Consider the following 16,071-nt stretch of genomic DNA (forward strand, 5'->3'; position numbering starts at 1 on the left):
TATCTTAGAAATAATTCAAGATATACTTATTTTCTATAAGTGTGATTAGTAAAACATCTTTAATCCTTTCGTAAAAATTGTTATATAAATACTTTCGTATAAATTATAATAAGAGAGATACCATCTCGTTTAAAAAAAATGTATTACATCTTATATTTATTAAAGCCTTGAAATACAATATCATATAAAATCTTCTAAGAAAGATATAGAAACGTTAAGAAAGATACGTTATCCACATATAATCTTCTTTTCAATTAACTTAACAATTAACTTCGATTGCGTAGAATTAATTATTATTGTTCTTTTCTTGATCCCTCGTTAATTATCTTTTTACTTTAACAGCTATATAAATTAACGTTCAACGCGCGAGACATTTGCCCCTTTAATTATCTTCGTCTTAACAGATACATAGGTTGATATCCAATGCGCCAGACACATTTGTCGATTTCATTAAAAACTAAATCAAACTCTGTGTAATAATCCATCGTGTTCCTCTTACACTGATTCAATTTAAACTTATTCCTGTACGTCGCCTACACCGTCCGGATTTATGGCGAATGTCGCTTCACTCTCTGGTAAACACGGCGAATCGTATATCTTACATATCCTAGTTTCTCCCCTGCCCTTACGCAAGTACAATCTCGTTGTACTCGCATGTGCCAAGATGTGACCGCCGATCGGTTTTTTCTGGTCGCCACCGAACATACTAGCGGCGCCGTCGACTTGCGCGACCACTTGATTCGTGATAACAACGGCGATCCCGTGTTCGTCCGCCAGTCGCAGCAGCATTCTGAGGAATCTCGCCAGATGATTCTGCCTAGCCGCTAATTCACCCCTGCCGGTGTAGTCGGTTCTATATAAACCGGTCGCGCTGTCGACTATCAGCAAGGCGTATCTCGCCTCCGTCATCATGGCACCAGCTAGAACCAACAACTTGGTCTGGTGATCGGTGTTGAACGCCCTCGCACAGGCGACGTTGTCGAGAATGGACTGTCCGTTGATCTTGTACTTCTCGGCCACCGCAATCAATCTTTCCGGTCTAAAAGTATTCTCTGTATCTATGTAGAGGCATTTTCCCTCCGCGCCACCCATGCTGATAGGTAACTGACAGTTCACGGCGAGGGTGTGACACAGCTGAGACTTCCCTGACCTAAACTCTCCAAAGATCTCCGTAATAGAGCCAGTTTCTATACCTCCGCCCAACAGCTTGTCCAACTCTTTGGAACCAGTGGTGACGTAGACGATATTTGCCCGCGTCTGATGTATCTCCGTGGCGCTCTTGAAGCCCATCATGATCATCTTGGACGCCTCCTGCTGCAATTTCTCCGCCTTGACCTCACTAATGCCCTTGATCGCTACGAGATCCTTCTTAGTCGCGTAGGCCACCGACTCGACGGTGTAGTAACCAGCTTCCTGCAGCTTCTTGATGTCTCCCGCTGTGATGCCATTTTTCTGCGCGACAACAGGTAACGACAAGAAATGAAGCGATCATGACGGAACGTGTTTGAACGTGCACGGACATGGGGACTCTGTTTATCATCCTGATGGCAGATTCGCACAACGTGACTTACCTCCAGTGCCTTGACCAGCTTCGCTGGAGTATACTCGTCCAGATCCTCCTCCGCGTTGACGCTCACCGTCGATGCGGTCGCTTCCATTTTAACAATGACGATATCGACGTTAATTAACGACGTTTACTTTAAACTTGAATATGCTTTTGCGCCAAAACGTCACGACACGTACTGCGGAGTGCGGGTACTGCCGTTGCGGCATGCGCGTTGAACTCGGAGTCGCATTGAATCATTAGGCCCGTATCACACTCATGGACAGGCTGAGTTTCCACTGAGCGCGTCATGGTGCGATCCCATGGTACGGAACGTATGCGCAATGCGGAATTGGCGGAACGCTCGTGATTGGTTCGACCTCTTTTACGTTCGTTCCGCCGACTTTTATCCGCAAGTTTTTATTTTATCCGCACTGATACGTGCGGAAACTGCGGAAGCCTACTTGTGTCCTTGTGTGCGAGTGTAAAAAGACAAAATATCAGAATCTCAACAGAGATCCGTAAGAATATTATTAAAAACTATTTAAATTTTTGGCTTTGGTGGCAATTGGTGACAATTTTGTAGGTTATGAATGGAATTCGTTAATGTGACAGATGTATTGCATGTATGTACGTGTGATTCCGTTCCGCTGAAATATAATTTGCCGTGTCCCATGAAGCGGAAAATGCGGAAGCGTAGTCTGTACGTGCCAATAATATACACTGTTCCGATAGATACAATAGAAAGGATCTATGGGAAACAATCTTGTGATTGGCAAGAGTCAATTGCGCTTCCGCGAATTCCGCTCCATGGGACACGGCAAATTATATTTCAGCGGAACGCAACTGGCGGAATATCTGCGATTGGACAGACTTTATTCCGCCAATTCCGCATTGCGCATACGTTCCGTACCATGGGATCGCATCATCACGCGTCGTCCGAGTTAACCAATCAAAATATCCCATTTTGATCCTGTCACAAGTAAAGGTGGAAGCACATAAAATTGCAGGAGCTATAGGCAGAATGCAGAAGCCATAGCGCATGCGCTATGGTATTACTTTATCTGCCCATGGCAAAATGGCAGATATCAAAGCGCATGCGCTATGGTTTCTGCATTCTGCCCATGGCTTCTGAATTTCCGATCTACATAAAAATACATAATGCATAGCCACGGGCATAAGGCATAACTAAAGCCTTGTGTACACGATACTAGAAATCGGTCCGAGTTTCGGTTTAAGCCAATCAACTTGCAGCTCTTACAGAAAGCAGCAGTTTCATTGGCTTAAATCGAAACTCGGACCGATTTCTAGTATCGTGTACACAAGGCTTAAGGGTGCGTTCCGAGTTGCGCATGAAACGCATAAACTGCATTACTGTTGTGCAGCGCTTCAAAATCGTTCCGTTTTGTCAATGCGCATAAAGCGCTTTAGTTATTCGGAACGGTTGCCTGCGCGCTCTGCGTACTAATGAGAATTGAAAAGGGATCGACGCCGTTCTAATCAATGGCTTCTGCCTCATTCTAGTCCGGTCAACTTAGCCCAAAAAATAGGGGTACGGTTACAATAATTCCGATAGAGCTGAAAATTCGTACGAATGTTCGGAACACCATTATAAATGAACTGTGAAAAGTCCCCATACATCCCGTGCCTGGAAAAAATTTTATTTAAGGTCAAAGGTGGCAAAAATGGGTTTTTTGTGTTTTTCAGCCGAATGGTAAGTTTTATCATAAAAATAGCTTAGACAATAATTGTAGATCGTGCAATTATCTATAATAATTGTCTCTATACTTTTTTCTGTAAGAGTCACCGTTTCCGAGATATAATCATTCAAAAAGTTGAAAAAACGGTGTTCTTCATAATATGCACACGTTTCCACGCCACCTGTGAGGTAGTGTACTTGACGCGTTTTTTTTAACGTGGTTTCCCCGGTAGGTCTATTCCACGAACTATTGTGACCGTATTTAATTCAACACTATATAATATCAACTATATCAACACTATAAATGTTGATGTTCCTGATTTTTCAGTAATAATAATTTTATTCCCATACTTCAGCTTCAACCGTATCTTAATTGTCCTGTTATCTATAGCAGCATTTTTACAAATATCTTTCAATTCGTTTAATGTAAATTGACAATCTTCACTATTTTCTATGTATTTAAATATTTCGTTCATTGCAATCTTCAAAGTAACTACACTTTCATTCAAAGAATCAATTTTAAAAGTAGCTCGGGCTCGTAAGGATGATGTGGCAAAAGCTATCGTAGCTCGAATTAAATTTGAATACGATTTAGTTGCTGCTGAGGCTAAATATCATAATGACTGCTACAGCTCCTTCTTGAAACCGGTCACTGGGGGTAAAGTCGGTCGGCCTAAGGTTGAAGCTACAAATCTTGCAATGAACGAAATATTTAAATACATAGAAAATAGTGAAGATTGTCAATTTACATTAAACGAATTGAAAGATATTTGTAAAAATGCTGCTATAGATAACAGGACAATTAAGATACGGTTGAAGCTGAAGTATGGGAATAAAATTATTATTACTGAAAAATCAGGAACATCAACATTTATAGTGTTGATATAGTTGATATTATATAGTGTTGAATTAAATACGGTCACAATAGTTCGTGGAATAGACCTACCGGGGAAACCACGTTAAAAAAAACGCGTCAAGTACACTACCTCACAGGTGGCGTGGAAACGTGTGCATATTATGAAGAACACCGTTTTTCAACTTTTTGAATAATTATATCTCGGAAACGGTGACTCTTACAGAAAAAAGTATAAAGACAATTATTATAGATAATTGCACGATCTACAATTATTGTCTAAGCTATTTTTATGATAAAACTTACCATTCGGCTGAAAAACACGAAAAACCCGTTTTTGCCACCTTTGACCTTGAATAAAATTTTTTCCAGGCACGGGATGTATGGGGACTTTTCACAGTTCATTTATAATGGTGTTCCGAACATTCGTACAAATTTTCAGCTCTATCGGAATTATTGTAACCTTGAATGTCTACTTTGACCGGACTATTCGTATAATGTTAGCCGATGACTGACACTTTTTTAAAAAAATTAGTGACATGTTTTAAAAAAATGTGAAATCGATTTTATTTTGTTTGTAGATTATTGTAGTGCATTTATTTTTGGTTGTTAATTTATAATTAATTTATAATTAATTATTTGTAGACCATGAAACTAGCCGACATATATTATAAAATTAAAAAATTTGAACATCACTTCCTCACAATTTTCAAGTATGCAAATTATAAATTTGCATGTTGCTTAATCAACATTTTATTTCGCTCATAAAGCTTTCTCTTATAAAAAAGCCTATTTTTTATGTATAATTATTAGTAGATATTTATTAATTTGGCTTCTTCATAGAGGAAGCTTTATGAACGAAATAAAATGTTGATCAAGCAACGTGCAAATTTATAATTTGCATACTTGAAAATTGTGAAAGTAATGTTCAAATTTATAATTTGTACACTTAAAAATTATGAGGAAGCAATGTGCAAATTTCTACTTGCCCACTTAAAAACTATGAGGAAGCAATGTGCAAGTTTCTACTTGCACACTTTTTTATTGTGATAAGCTTTATTGCGACTAATATTTGTTATACTATTACAAAAATCAATTAAATAATTAATGTTTTTATTAAAATAATCCCTACTAATTGCGGATATTTCTTAATTTTTCCATTTTGTTTCTTTTTTTTATTTATACATTAGTTTTTTATTTCTACTTTAAAATAATTTTTTAAATATATAAAAAGTGATTGTATTACTAATTAGTGGCACAAATGGAGTTTTACAATCGACACAATGTTAAATGGATGTTGACTTGAGTAGTTCAGGCTACATGGTCCATATATGGACTTGAGAATATAAGACTGAAGAATATAACAGATTTAGAATTGAATAAATTGCGACTGGTTTGGCGCAATTTTTCTAATTTTATTATATTTTTAAGTCTTTTCTGCCCGTATTTCATATATAATTCTTTAAGATTTGGTTGATTAGTTCTTGAGGCATCCTGTCTTTTTATTATAAGAACGTTCAATGAATTTATTCAATCGCAATCTGTAAACAAAACACTGTTGCTGCTAAGGTGACGACAATTTAAGCGTCTTGAACATTCAAAGAAGTATGAATGTGTTAAGAATTGATGAAACTTGACAAGTATTAGATAAAGTTGTAGTTATTCTTTAATTAAATAAAGATTAAATACTATTCTTTTTAAATTTAACATATTTTTGAGATGCTGTGATGTAATTGTGTCTGAAATTATTTTTCTAATACCAAAATTAGTGGCCCGGCTGCTATAATTTTGGTACTATAAGTACGGATCATGTCCCGATCATGGCTTAATTGTCTAGATCATGCCCCGATCTTGGCTTAATTGTCTGCATGGTTCGTTCCCCGATCTTGACTTAATTGTCTGGATCGTCCCCCGATCTTGATTCAAATCATGCCCCGATCTTGGCTTAATTGTCTGGATCGTCCCTCGATCTTGGCTTAATTGTCCGGATCATGCCCCGATCTTGGCATAATTGTCTGAATCATGGCCCGATCTTGACTTAATTGCTTGAATCATACCGATTTTAGATCATGATCTGATCTAGACAATTAAGCCAAGAATATAATAAAACTATAAATAACCCGTTATTTCGAAATTTGCTACACATATTTCTAAAAAAATTATGGACCTTTGATCGCGTATAAAAATGGATCTAATCAATTAAATCTTAAAGAATGATATATGAAATAGGGGTTAAAAAAACTGAAAAATATAATAGAATTAGAAATAGATCGATATCTCAAATATTGAGAAAGCTACAGCGTAAAACACGCTTTTCTGAAAAATAAAAATCCCCTTAAAATCTATACCGGTCGACGGATTTTAATAAAATTAGAGGAGAATATACTTTCTATGATACTCTATTTGTGTGCAAAATTTCAATCCGGTATCTAAAAAATTGTAGAAGTAGATGCGTGTACAAAAAAATAGATGTGGAATCGATTGTATTTCGTTTGTAGATTATTGTAGTGCATTTATTTTCGTTTGTTAGTCCATAATTATATTTTAATAAAATATTTAAAGTGTCGGTCGCGCGACGGCTAACATCATATGATACATCAACATATTATAAAATAAAAAAAGCTCGTTTGTAGTTAATTGTATTTTGTTTGTAAAGCTTTGTAGTAAAGTTAAAAAGTTTTGTAGTCTTTTTAAATTGTTTATAATTAATAAATACTACACAACTCTACAAACAAAATACAATTAACTACAAACGAACTTCTTTTATTTTATAATATGTTGATGTATCATATGATGTTAGCGTGTTAGCCGACGACTGACACTTTAAATATTTAATAAAAATTAATTATGAACTAACAAACGAAATCTACAAACAAAATACAATCGATTTCACACCTAATTTAAAAAAAAAGTGTCAGTCTGCTAATATCCCCAGATAGCAAAATGTTAGCAGAATGCGCGCAGATTGGCAGCAAATTTGATCAAAATCCCACACCAAAACCATAGCCATCTGTGTCCGCATTAAGCTCGTGTTCTGTCGACAGAGCCTGCTGACAGGCAATGTAAGCAGATTGCCAACAGAAACCGCGCAGAGCCTGCATACATAACCTGGCAGCAGATTGGCAGCAAAAACCGAGCAGCGCCTGCGCGCTCGACCTGAGAACAGATTGGCAGCAAAAACCGAGCAGACTTTGTCCATACCCATACAGCAAAAAATATTTTTTAGGAAAGATTAAAATAATTCACAAAAATATTTTTTAAATGTTTCTATGTCCGCCAGATTATGTCAAAAAAATCATTGCAGCAATTTTGGTTGAGCCTTGCGTTGTATTGCTGACAAAGATATGTCTCGCGGATGTCATGATTTTGCTTCGCAGGAAGCCTGCTTATATCAGCCCTCAACTGAAATTTACTTACGAGTTAGTCTTACCATTATGCGCCGCTTAGTGGCGTCGTTGCCAACTATCACGAAAGATGCGCTACCATGCATCTTTTTTAATTAAGAATATTTCATAATATTTCAAAAATATTTGAAAGAAGATTATAAAGCCAATAATAAATAAATTTAAAATATTTTTTAAATATTTTGGAACGAGATTATAAAACAATAAATATGTAGATTTAAATTAATATTTCAAAAATATATTTCAAATATTTAAGAAAATATTGTCTGGGTAATAAAGAAGAACATTTTTATAAATATTTTTAAAAGATTCTTAAAATATTCTTAAAAATGTATACCACAGAAGGTTTTTAAATCATTTTTAAATATTCCTAAAACAATTTTAAAATGTTTCTTGCAATATTTTTACAGAAATATTCAAAAATATTTTTTGAAAACATTTTGTGCTGTATGGGTAATCAGCTGTTTAAATGTCATGCATTAGCTCTTTAAATGATTCCTGACCTATACTGTTAATTAAGCGTTTTTTTATGAGAAAGGAATGCAAATGTGAAATAATTTTAAAAATGGAAAATATATTATATATATTATAATACATGAAATACATATAAAACATTACAACTCAAGAGCTAATATTACAAAGTTTTAATGTATGTGTGTGTGTGTGTGTGTGTGTGTGTGTGTGTGTGTGTGTGTGTGTGTGTGTGTGTATGTGTGTGTCAAGATGTCTAGCTTAGTAAAGGATACTATAAAAGATATTGTACTAGAAACCAATTAGTGGAGAATATAATAAAGAAAATTTTACTAATTTTTAAATAATATTCTTAATTAACTACCTCTCATTAATTGGTTGTTATTACAATTGTTCTCTATAATATCCTTTACTGACCTACATATACTGGAATAATTTAATTTTTTTCCTATCTTTTTATTATTTTGTTTTTAACAAGATAATCTGATTTATAACAATTATTTCTGGTCTGCTAAATTTCTTACCTGTAATATTTTAAATATGATAGTGTTCTACACCACACACATACACATTGAAACTAATGTATGTAATATAATTATATAGCGCCATTCTAATCTATATATATAAAGACAAATGTCCTGACTGACTGACTCATCAACGCCCAGCCCAAACCTCTGAACCTAGAAACATGAAATTCGGGTAGTGTATTCCTCTCATGACGTAAGCACCCACTAAGAAGGGATTTTTAGAAATTCGACTCCTAACGGGGTGAAAAGAGGTAAAATGTGTTTTCACGGATTCCTCGACGGGCAACGCCGGCGCCGGACAGATAGTAATGTATAATATTATTGAGTTGTAAAATATTCGTTTTATACATTTCATGTATTGTAGTATATAAATAAAATATATGTATATGTTCTATTTTTGAAATTATATAGGTATACATATGTATATTTATTCCACATCTGTATTCTTTTCTCATAAAAAGAAACGTTTAAATATACAGTATAGATCAGGGATAATTTTTAATGATGAGCTATAATAATGCGCGTCACTTCAACAGCTGATTATCGACAGGATCTGTTTGGTTTTTGCTGCCACTCTGTTCTCAAGTCATGCGCGCAGGCTTTGCTCGATCTTTGTTGTCAATCTGCTGCCAAGTATGTGTGCAGGCTCTGCGCGGTTTCTGCTGCCAATCTGCTCACATTGCCTGTCAGCAGGCTCTGTCGCATTTCTGGCTACAGTTTGACAACATCGTCTGATAGAGCAGTTTCCGCGTGCAATTTGTTGCCTTTCTGATACCAAAAATGTAATGCAGACTCTGCGTGGAATCTGCTGCTCAGGTTTGGCTATCTGGGTCATTACAAATTCCTGCCTCTTGTCAGAGGTCAATACGGTCCGTTGTTCGTTCCGAATTACGCAAGAAGCGCATAGACCGCATAAACGCATCAGACGCATCAACTGCCTCAAGTCGAAATAGAAGCAGTTAATGCGCTGGCGCTGGGAGGAGTGCTAAGAATTAGGAATGTTCAGTGTAAAACTCGGGGCAGATGGCGCCATGGCGTTCTGTCCTGTCATGGCGGCGTCACTAACACTAACTCAATATACATGTGTGTGTTGGTGTATCTGTGAGCACATCCGTGAGATATAAGGTCTGTTTTCTGTTGCTGCACTGCTGAACTAGTGCACTCTAGTACACTAGTTCTGTACTAGTTCAGCAGTGCAGCAACAGAAAACAGACCTTATATCTCACGGATGTGCTCACAGATACACCAACACACACATGTATATTGAGTTAGTGTTAGTGACGCCGCCATGACAGGACAGAACGCCATGGCGCCATCTGCCCCGAGTTTTAAGGCCATCGCACACAAAATTGCATAGGCTGCATAAGCATAGCATAAGACCGCTGGACCAATGAGCATCTTATGTAAATCAATATGGCGACTTTATGCTAGATGCTCATTGGTTTAGCGGTCTTATGCTATGCATATGCAGCCTATGCAATTTTGTGTGCGAGGCCCTTTACACTGAACATTCCTAATTCAGTACGGTTAGTACAATCTAGGGAATTCTCTGCGCTACCAAAGCGCTCCCACTGCGCGCATTGGCTAAATCGGAACAACTTTCTATGCAGTCTACGCGCTTCATGCGTAACTCGGAACGCACCCTAAAGGCCGTCACACACAAAATGCATAACGTCGCATAAGCATAGCATAAGACCGCTGGACCAATGAGCATTTTACGTAAATTAATATGGCGACATTATGCTGGATGCTCATTGGTCCAGCGGTCTTGTGCTATGCTTATGCTACGCTATGCATTTTGTGTATTATAGCCTTAATTGTAGCCGGTAGAAAAGTAATTCGCATTTTTAAAGAGAATTAAGAACAAAGAACGGATTTATTAACACGTAAGTATTCTCATTATTTAATTATCAACGTAATGAAAATACGAACAATGACCGTACATAATTATTAGTATGAATTGTCTCAGTTCCGTAAACATAGTGTTTTGAGGTTAATTTTCATTTTGTGTGCAAATTTCTGAAATTGTAATTTATTGCAAAATAAACGCATCTTCTCATAATTTTCGGTGAGTTTCATGTTTAATGCTTTAAATTTATAGAATCGATCCTCATGGCAAACGATCACACGGATTACTGTCACAATAATAATATAAACATGTCCCAAAATGAAGAAAATAAAAACCCGAATCCTGAAGTGATGTTGCAGGACGACGAAGATAGAAATTTTGATGATTTGTTAATAAATATTGTGAAACAATATCCACACCTGTACGACAGTGGTTGTAAAGATTATTATCGCAATGTGATAAAAAAAGAGAACTCTTGGGTAGAGATATCTAAAATTTTGGCCACGTCTCGTAAGTTTTATTTTTAAATGTTTAACAATATTAACAATGAGCTATTCAATTCATTAACATGCATTTATAAAAAGTAACGGTAACGGTAACCACGTTACAAGTAACTGTATTTAACATATATTTCAGCGGATGTTTGCTGCAATCGGTGGACTCGTTTGAGAGAATCTTTCTCTAAAGAAAAGAAAAGAAGACAAAATGAAACGAGAAGTGGAAGTGGAGCCTCTAAAAGACGAGGATTTGCATACTTTGAGTCTATGAAATATCTTGACAAATTTGTCAAAACTAGAAAGTAAGAATTCATCACATTCGATCCTGTGATCTTATTAGCGAGATGGTATACAGTAGAACATTATAATTTTAAAGAAATTGAGATTTCACTGAAATTTATGATAGGATCAGAATTCATAATTTGTAGAAGTAGATTATTTATTATATTTATATTCAAATTTTTCTTGGTTATATCTGTGTTTGTCAAGGAGAACTAATTGACATGTTTTACCACACTTTTATTAATCCACAAATTTAATCAAATATAATATGGTTTCAGATCGATAACCAACATCAAGTTACAAAACACGTCTAATATTTCTGATTGTTCAAAAAACAAGAGTCTAAATAAAGAAATTTCAAATTGGGTGCAGCATGGCAAACAGATTCTGGAAAAAGAAAGAGCTCCTTTGGAACAAATTGATCCAAACATATTTTCACCAATAAAAGAATGCCCAATACCGGAAACATCACCCACTATCAGTAATTTTGATGATGCGTCATGCGCATCTTTTCCTTCGACAGAAAGTAATACAAACGATTTCGTACATGAATTATTGTCAGCTCGGTCATCACCCGGCACGATTAACTCTTCACTCCCGTCTCCAACGAGCGTAAGATCTACCTGCACTTTCAAAAAGCCGTCATATGTGAAGGGCAAATTTAATCCTAATATACCAATTAAAAAAGGCGGTAAAAATACAGAATCTGAAAACGATTATTTCGAAGCGTCTTTTATTAATTTGAATCAAGCAGTTACAGAGTATTTAAAATCTAAAAAAGATGGTGCACAAATGCAGAATGATCCAGACACTTTATTTTGCAATCTGGTTATGGCGGAATTGAAACAATTGGATGATCATATAAAACAAGTCAAGAAACAAGAAATCATGCAAATTTTGTGGAGAAAGGAAAACCTGTAAGCGAGGTGATTTTTGTGATAAAATAAATAATTTGCATTTATTCGTACATATAATACTTATGTTTTAAGGCTGTGTGATATTAAATTTAGTAATAAAATATATGTGTACTGGTATATAATAATAATAATAATATTAAAGAAATCTTGTACTATTTATTTTATGTTCACATAATAAATACATATTAGCATTACATTTCACAATATGACGTGTGTAATCAATGATCAAATGTTTTCGTTTAGATGTCTTGATTTTGTCCTCTCCTTGCCTTACATAGTCATGCTGCCAATCGACCGTCCCATTTGGAGTCATAAAATAATTGCAAAGAGAGTCCCTAATGTGCGTCGCAAATGCTGCACCATTTTCGTTATTTTCAATAATTTCAAATCATTGTTTTCAAATTGTATAATATTACTTCTCCGTTTCTTAAGAAATTGTGCAAACACAGTTGCTAAAATATATTTATTGATATTTTCAAGAATCGCAGCGATCGGTCTGTTATAAATACCCCACTTTTTTATATACATGTATATACATGTATATCAAGTACAATATACATGTATATAACAAAATAAATATTAATGTAACAAAGGTTATGTTGTTATGTACATTTGATTTCGCTTGTTCAAGAATTGTAAATATACTTATAATAAATAAATTAAAACTTTTGATTAAAATTGAGAAAATATTAGATACAAATACTACAAGCCTTATTATTTAAACTTTTACTGTTATTGCTATCATATATAATCATACGTAAATATATCTGTCTTGTAACTCGGAAGTTAATAATTATTAAGTCATTATAATAATTGTAATGTACTAACTTTCGGTATAATTCGTAATGATCTTTTCTTGTGTATTTTTGTCTGCAAGAATAATCAATATATTATAAATCTTATGTAAATGTTAAATATAACATATATTTTAAAATATTAATACGTTTTATAGCATTTTCATTATGATTAGATTATTCACTGGTCATAGATTTTCAATATTGTGTAATTATGCACTAATCGCGTAATAAGATTCGCGATTGTTATTGTAAATTGCTATTTTCCAAGATTTAATTAAAAATATTTTTCAGTAAATTATCTCGTATCCGAGATATATCATTTTCTTCGTAAATCTACGACTTGGAGTGCCATTACGTCTAATTTGTAGTGTTTTGCTTTCTGAAACAGTAAAAAGTGTGTAATGTAAGTATTCATGATGCAAACCAAAATGACAATATTAATTATGTCAAGATCGAATTATTAGTTACCAATATTTATGGATACTATTGTACATACAATAATAGAGTATCAATACTCCATTTTTTTAATTTAGTATCTCAACATTTAATTATATTATTTTTATTATTAATCACTCAAATTTTAATTAATATTGTTAAAAATGTTATTAAATAAATTATAATATATTTACTGTATATAACGGTGGTTCAGTAGGATGTGGATGAAATCCCGTTTCTCTGCAATTTGCGATAAAATCCAAGCCGTAATCAGGTGTTAAGGGGGCTTTCTACTTCTATTGCACATATTTTCAAGAATTTTTTTTTATAGTGAAATGTATTGAAATGTCTCGAAACTTTTATATATTTTCTCACATATATTGAAGTACATAAAAAAATTTTTTTTTTGTTTTTCTTATTTATGGCGACAAAATGGCAACTGTAAGGGTACCCCATAGAAATCTGGTTGACATGATATCTCGAGTTAGAAACGTCTGAAACAAAAAATTCAAACGGGATATTAAAATATAAGTAAGTGGCTATAGCCGGTACTAGAATTAAACATTTTGGGTAAAAAGAAACAAAATGGCGGACTTTTGAATATCTCGACCCTTTTTTGCAACTAAAATTGTTTAAAAAAAGTTAAAAATAATTAAAAAATTATGATTCTAGTACGGGCTGAAACTACATATGTGCTGAACAATCCCTGTAAATTTCAGCCCAATCGGTTAAATAGTTTCTCCAAAATCGTGTCAACCAGATCGAAAAACGAAAAGTGTTTGTACACTAATTCTACATATATATAGTTCACGAAAATAATGTTTTTAGAAAATCGAATTTTTCACCAAGATAGAAGTAGAAAGCCCCCTTAAGATAAAGAATCTTGTCCTGTAAAAAATATTTATAATAAAAATCACACCAAATATCAAAACAAGTTCTGATTTAATTCTAAGTTAATAGATAATTAAAATTATTTTTATATTATATTTGTACATCAGGGGGGGGGGGACACAAATGTATGCACGTAAGTACCTTTCAAAGTTAATGTAGAATAGATATTTATCCAAATTAAGAAAAGAAGATTACTACAAAGCAAATAATCGTAAAATTTAATTTTGTTTGAATCTAAAGAGGAAACATGTATATTAGGAAGAATACTAATCTATAATTTAGTTGAATTTAGCTGAATTCAACCGAATTCAGATGCCAAATATTTAAATAACCGTTTGAAGAATTCAACATAAAGTGTATACAAAATTTTTTCATACGTACTCATCATATTTGGGCGCACAAACTATCACTATAGCTTCCGCCATCATCAATTGATAAGCACAGTGCGTATGAAGATCTACGCTTGATAAAAATGCAGTCTGTGTAGGATGTGTCTATAATACGTAATACATAACATAATTATATTTAAAATAGACAAATTAAAAATAGAAATTAGAAACAAAAACGCAAAGTAAATATTACGTACATGAATCCAGCCGAGAGTGATAAGATTATGCTGATCCTGATAATCAAAGATATCTTCTTCGTTATGCGTAGTACAAGAATCTGGGGTGCCAGTTTGTTCCGGTATTAGTAGATGCTTTACCATCAATTTATTTTGCTCTAATCGCCCAGCCAAAATGCCACATGTTTCTTTATTGCTCGTCGTGTTGCTAAAGACAAGCGCCAGAAAACTGTGCATTAATTTGGTCGGCAGGATAATGTCGCGCAAAGATAAACCATCGCTCGTTAGTAAAAAAGGTTTTGTAGAACGATCCACTGTCGGCGTTTTTCTATTAAAAGAAATATATATATATAGGTATATATATATATATATATAACAATATACATGCATATCATTATATATTAGTATACTTTAAACACATCAAATCTTATTATGTATAATTATTAAGCTGACGCTTAATTATCGCCAAGATGTATCATACTTTTAATAAAGTAATTTTAAACAACAAAACTTACATATCCTTGGAGGTCTTGAATGCTTTATCATCATCCGTAAGGCTTATCACAGTTTTATCACATCGCGGTAATCTTTACAACCACTGTCATACAGGTGTGGATATTGTTTCACAATATATCAAGTGCCCCCAAGCAATGTAGGAAATTCCATAATTTCCAAAAACCCTCAGCAATTTGTAAATATTCTTCTCTCGAAGGAGCTCGTAGATAGATAGGACCAAGAAATCTTCCAAATACGTCACACGTCTCTTTAATTATTTTATGTACCGTTGATAGAACAACACGATAGGCAAAAGCAACTGCTGGAACTTTGTCTCCAATCAGAAATCTGTAATATCATTATCAATATTATGATATTAATTGCCAAACTGTTTTTACACATATGTATTGTTAGACTACGAGTAATCTGAACATATACCGCAATGTTAAAGCAACTCTTTGCTCTGGTTCAAGTGCCCGTGGACTTCGTTTCATTAAGCTTGGATTAACAATGTCCATCAAGTGCTGGAATGTTGGCAGTGTCATGCGTGTATACTTGTGGAACATTTGCTCATCTGTTTTTATCTCTTGAAAAAGATTGTAAAACGCTCCTTGCTGTCTTCTCCTTGTGTTAATTGGTCGTACCCAGACACGCCGACGGCGACGATGACGTTCACGGTTGATCCTACGACGTTGCACCAAAAGTGCTCCCATGTTGACCAGAGCAATTAACAACAAATCGAAATCATCCATTTCTGTGAAAAGACTAATGTAATTCAATCTAATGCAGTCTTCTCGAATTAAAATCACATTCAGAATTGTATGAACTAATTGCAAAAACGTTAAA

At 34.4% G+C, this 16,071-nt stretch overlaps 3 protein-coding genes across 4 annotated transcripts; 1 reads left to right on the forward strand and 2 right to left on the reverse strand.

The window, feature by feature from the left end:
• Positions 1 to 139: 139 nt before the first annotated feature.
• LOC139769341 (DNA repair protein RAD51 homolog A) lies at positions 140 to 1,784 on the reverse strand. The gene is made up of 2 exons (XM_071700304.1): positions 1,572 to 1,784; positions 140 to 1,452 (listed from the first exon to the last, which is right to left on the reverse strand). The coding sequence occupies exons 1-2, from the start codon at positions 1,656 to 1,658 to the stop codon at positions 517 to 519; spliced, it is 1,023 nt and encodes a 340-aa protein (XP_071556405.1). The 5' UTR covers positions 1,659 to 1,784; the 3' UTR covers positions 140 to 516.
• Positions 1,785 to 10,220: 8,436 nt separating this feature from the next.
• Positions 10,221 to 12,187, forward strand: LOC139769345 (uncharacterized). 2 transcript variants are annotated; one of them, XM_071700306.1, is made up of 4 exons: positions 10,221 to 10,383; positions 10,599 to 10,856; positions 10,983 to 11,145; positions 11,404 to 12,187. In XM_071700306.1, exons 2-4 carry the CDS (start codon positions 10,610 to 10,612, stop codon positions 12,044 to 12,046), a joined length of 1,053 nt encoding a protein of 350 aa, XP_071556407.1. In that variant the 5' UTR covers positions 10,221 to 10,383; positions 10,599 to 10,609; the 3' UTR covers positions 12,047 to 12,187. The 2 variants fall into 2 exon arrangements, with proteins under 2 accessions (XP_071556407.1, XP_071556408.1); XM_071700307.1 differs by lacking the exon at positions 10,221 to 10,383 and adding an exon at positions 10,467 to 10,524.
• LOC139769519 (STAM-binding protein-like) lies at positions 12,179 to 15,977 on the reverse strand. The gene is made up of 6 exons (XM_071700641.1): positions 15,664 to 15,977; positions 15,246 to 15,317; positions 14,752 to 15,058; positions 14,547 to 14,659; positions 13,469 to 14,162; positions 12,179 to 13,218 (listed from the first exon to the last, which is right to left on the reverse strand). The coding sequence occupies exons 1-5, from the start codon at positions 15,975 to 15,977 to the stop codon at positions 14,099 to 14,101; spliced, it is 870 nt and encodes a 289-aa protein (XP_071556742.1). The 3' UTR covers positions 12,179 to 13,218; positions 13,469 to 14,098.
• Positions 15,978 to 16,071: the final 94 nt, after the last annotated feature.

This window comes from Temnothorax nylanderi, unplaced genomic scaffold (assembly GCF_030848795.1).
Source record: "Temnothorax nylanderi isolate EJ_2023f unplaced genomic scaffold, tnyl_v1.0 TNYL_tig0022_pilon, whole genome shotgun sequence".
Taxonomy (NCBI): Eukaryota; Metazoa; Arthropoda; class Insecta; order Hymenoptera; family Formicidae; genus Temnothorax; species Temnothorax nylanderi.

Coding starts and splice junctions, on each gene's coding strand:
- LOC139769341 (XM_071700304.1), bottom strand. CDS start 1,658: ATGGAAGCGACCGCATCGACGGTGAGCGTCAACGCGGAGGAGGATCTG. Junction 1,453..1,571: donor AGCTGGTCAAGGCACTGGAG/GTAAGTCACGTT, acceptor GTTGTCGCGCAG/AAAAATGGCATCACAGCGGG.
- LOC139769519 (XM_071700641.1), bottom strand. CDS start 15,977: ATGGATGATTTCGATTTGTTGTTAATTGCTCTGGTCAACATGGGAGCA. Junction 15,318..15,663: donor AGAGTTGCTTTAACATTGCG/GTATATGTTCAG, acceptor GTGGTTGTAAAG/ATTACCGCGATGTGATAAAA. Junction 14,660..14,751: donor TCACTCTCGGCTGGATTCAT/GTACGTAATATT, acceptor TACGTATTATAG/ACACATCCTACACAGACTGC.
- LOC139769345 (XM_071700306.1), top strand. CDS start 10,610: ATGGCAAACGATCACACGGATTACTGTCACAATAATAATATAAACATG. Junction 10,857..10,982: donor TAAAATTTTGGCCACGTCTC/GTAAGTTTTATT, acceptor CATATATTTCAG/CGGATGTTTGCTGCAATCGG. Junction 11,146..11,403: donor AAATTTGTCAAAACTAGAAA/GTAAGAATTCAT, acceptor ATATGGTTTCAG/ATCGATAACCAACATCAAGT.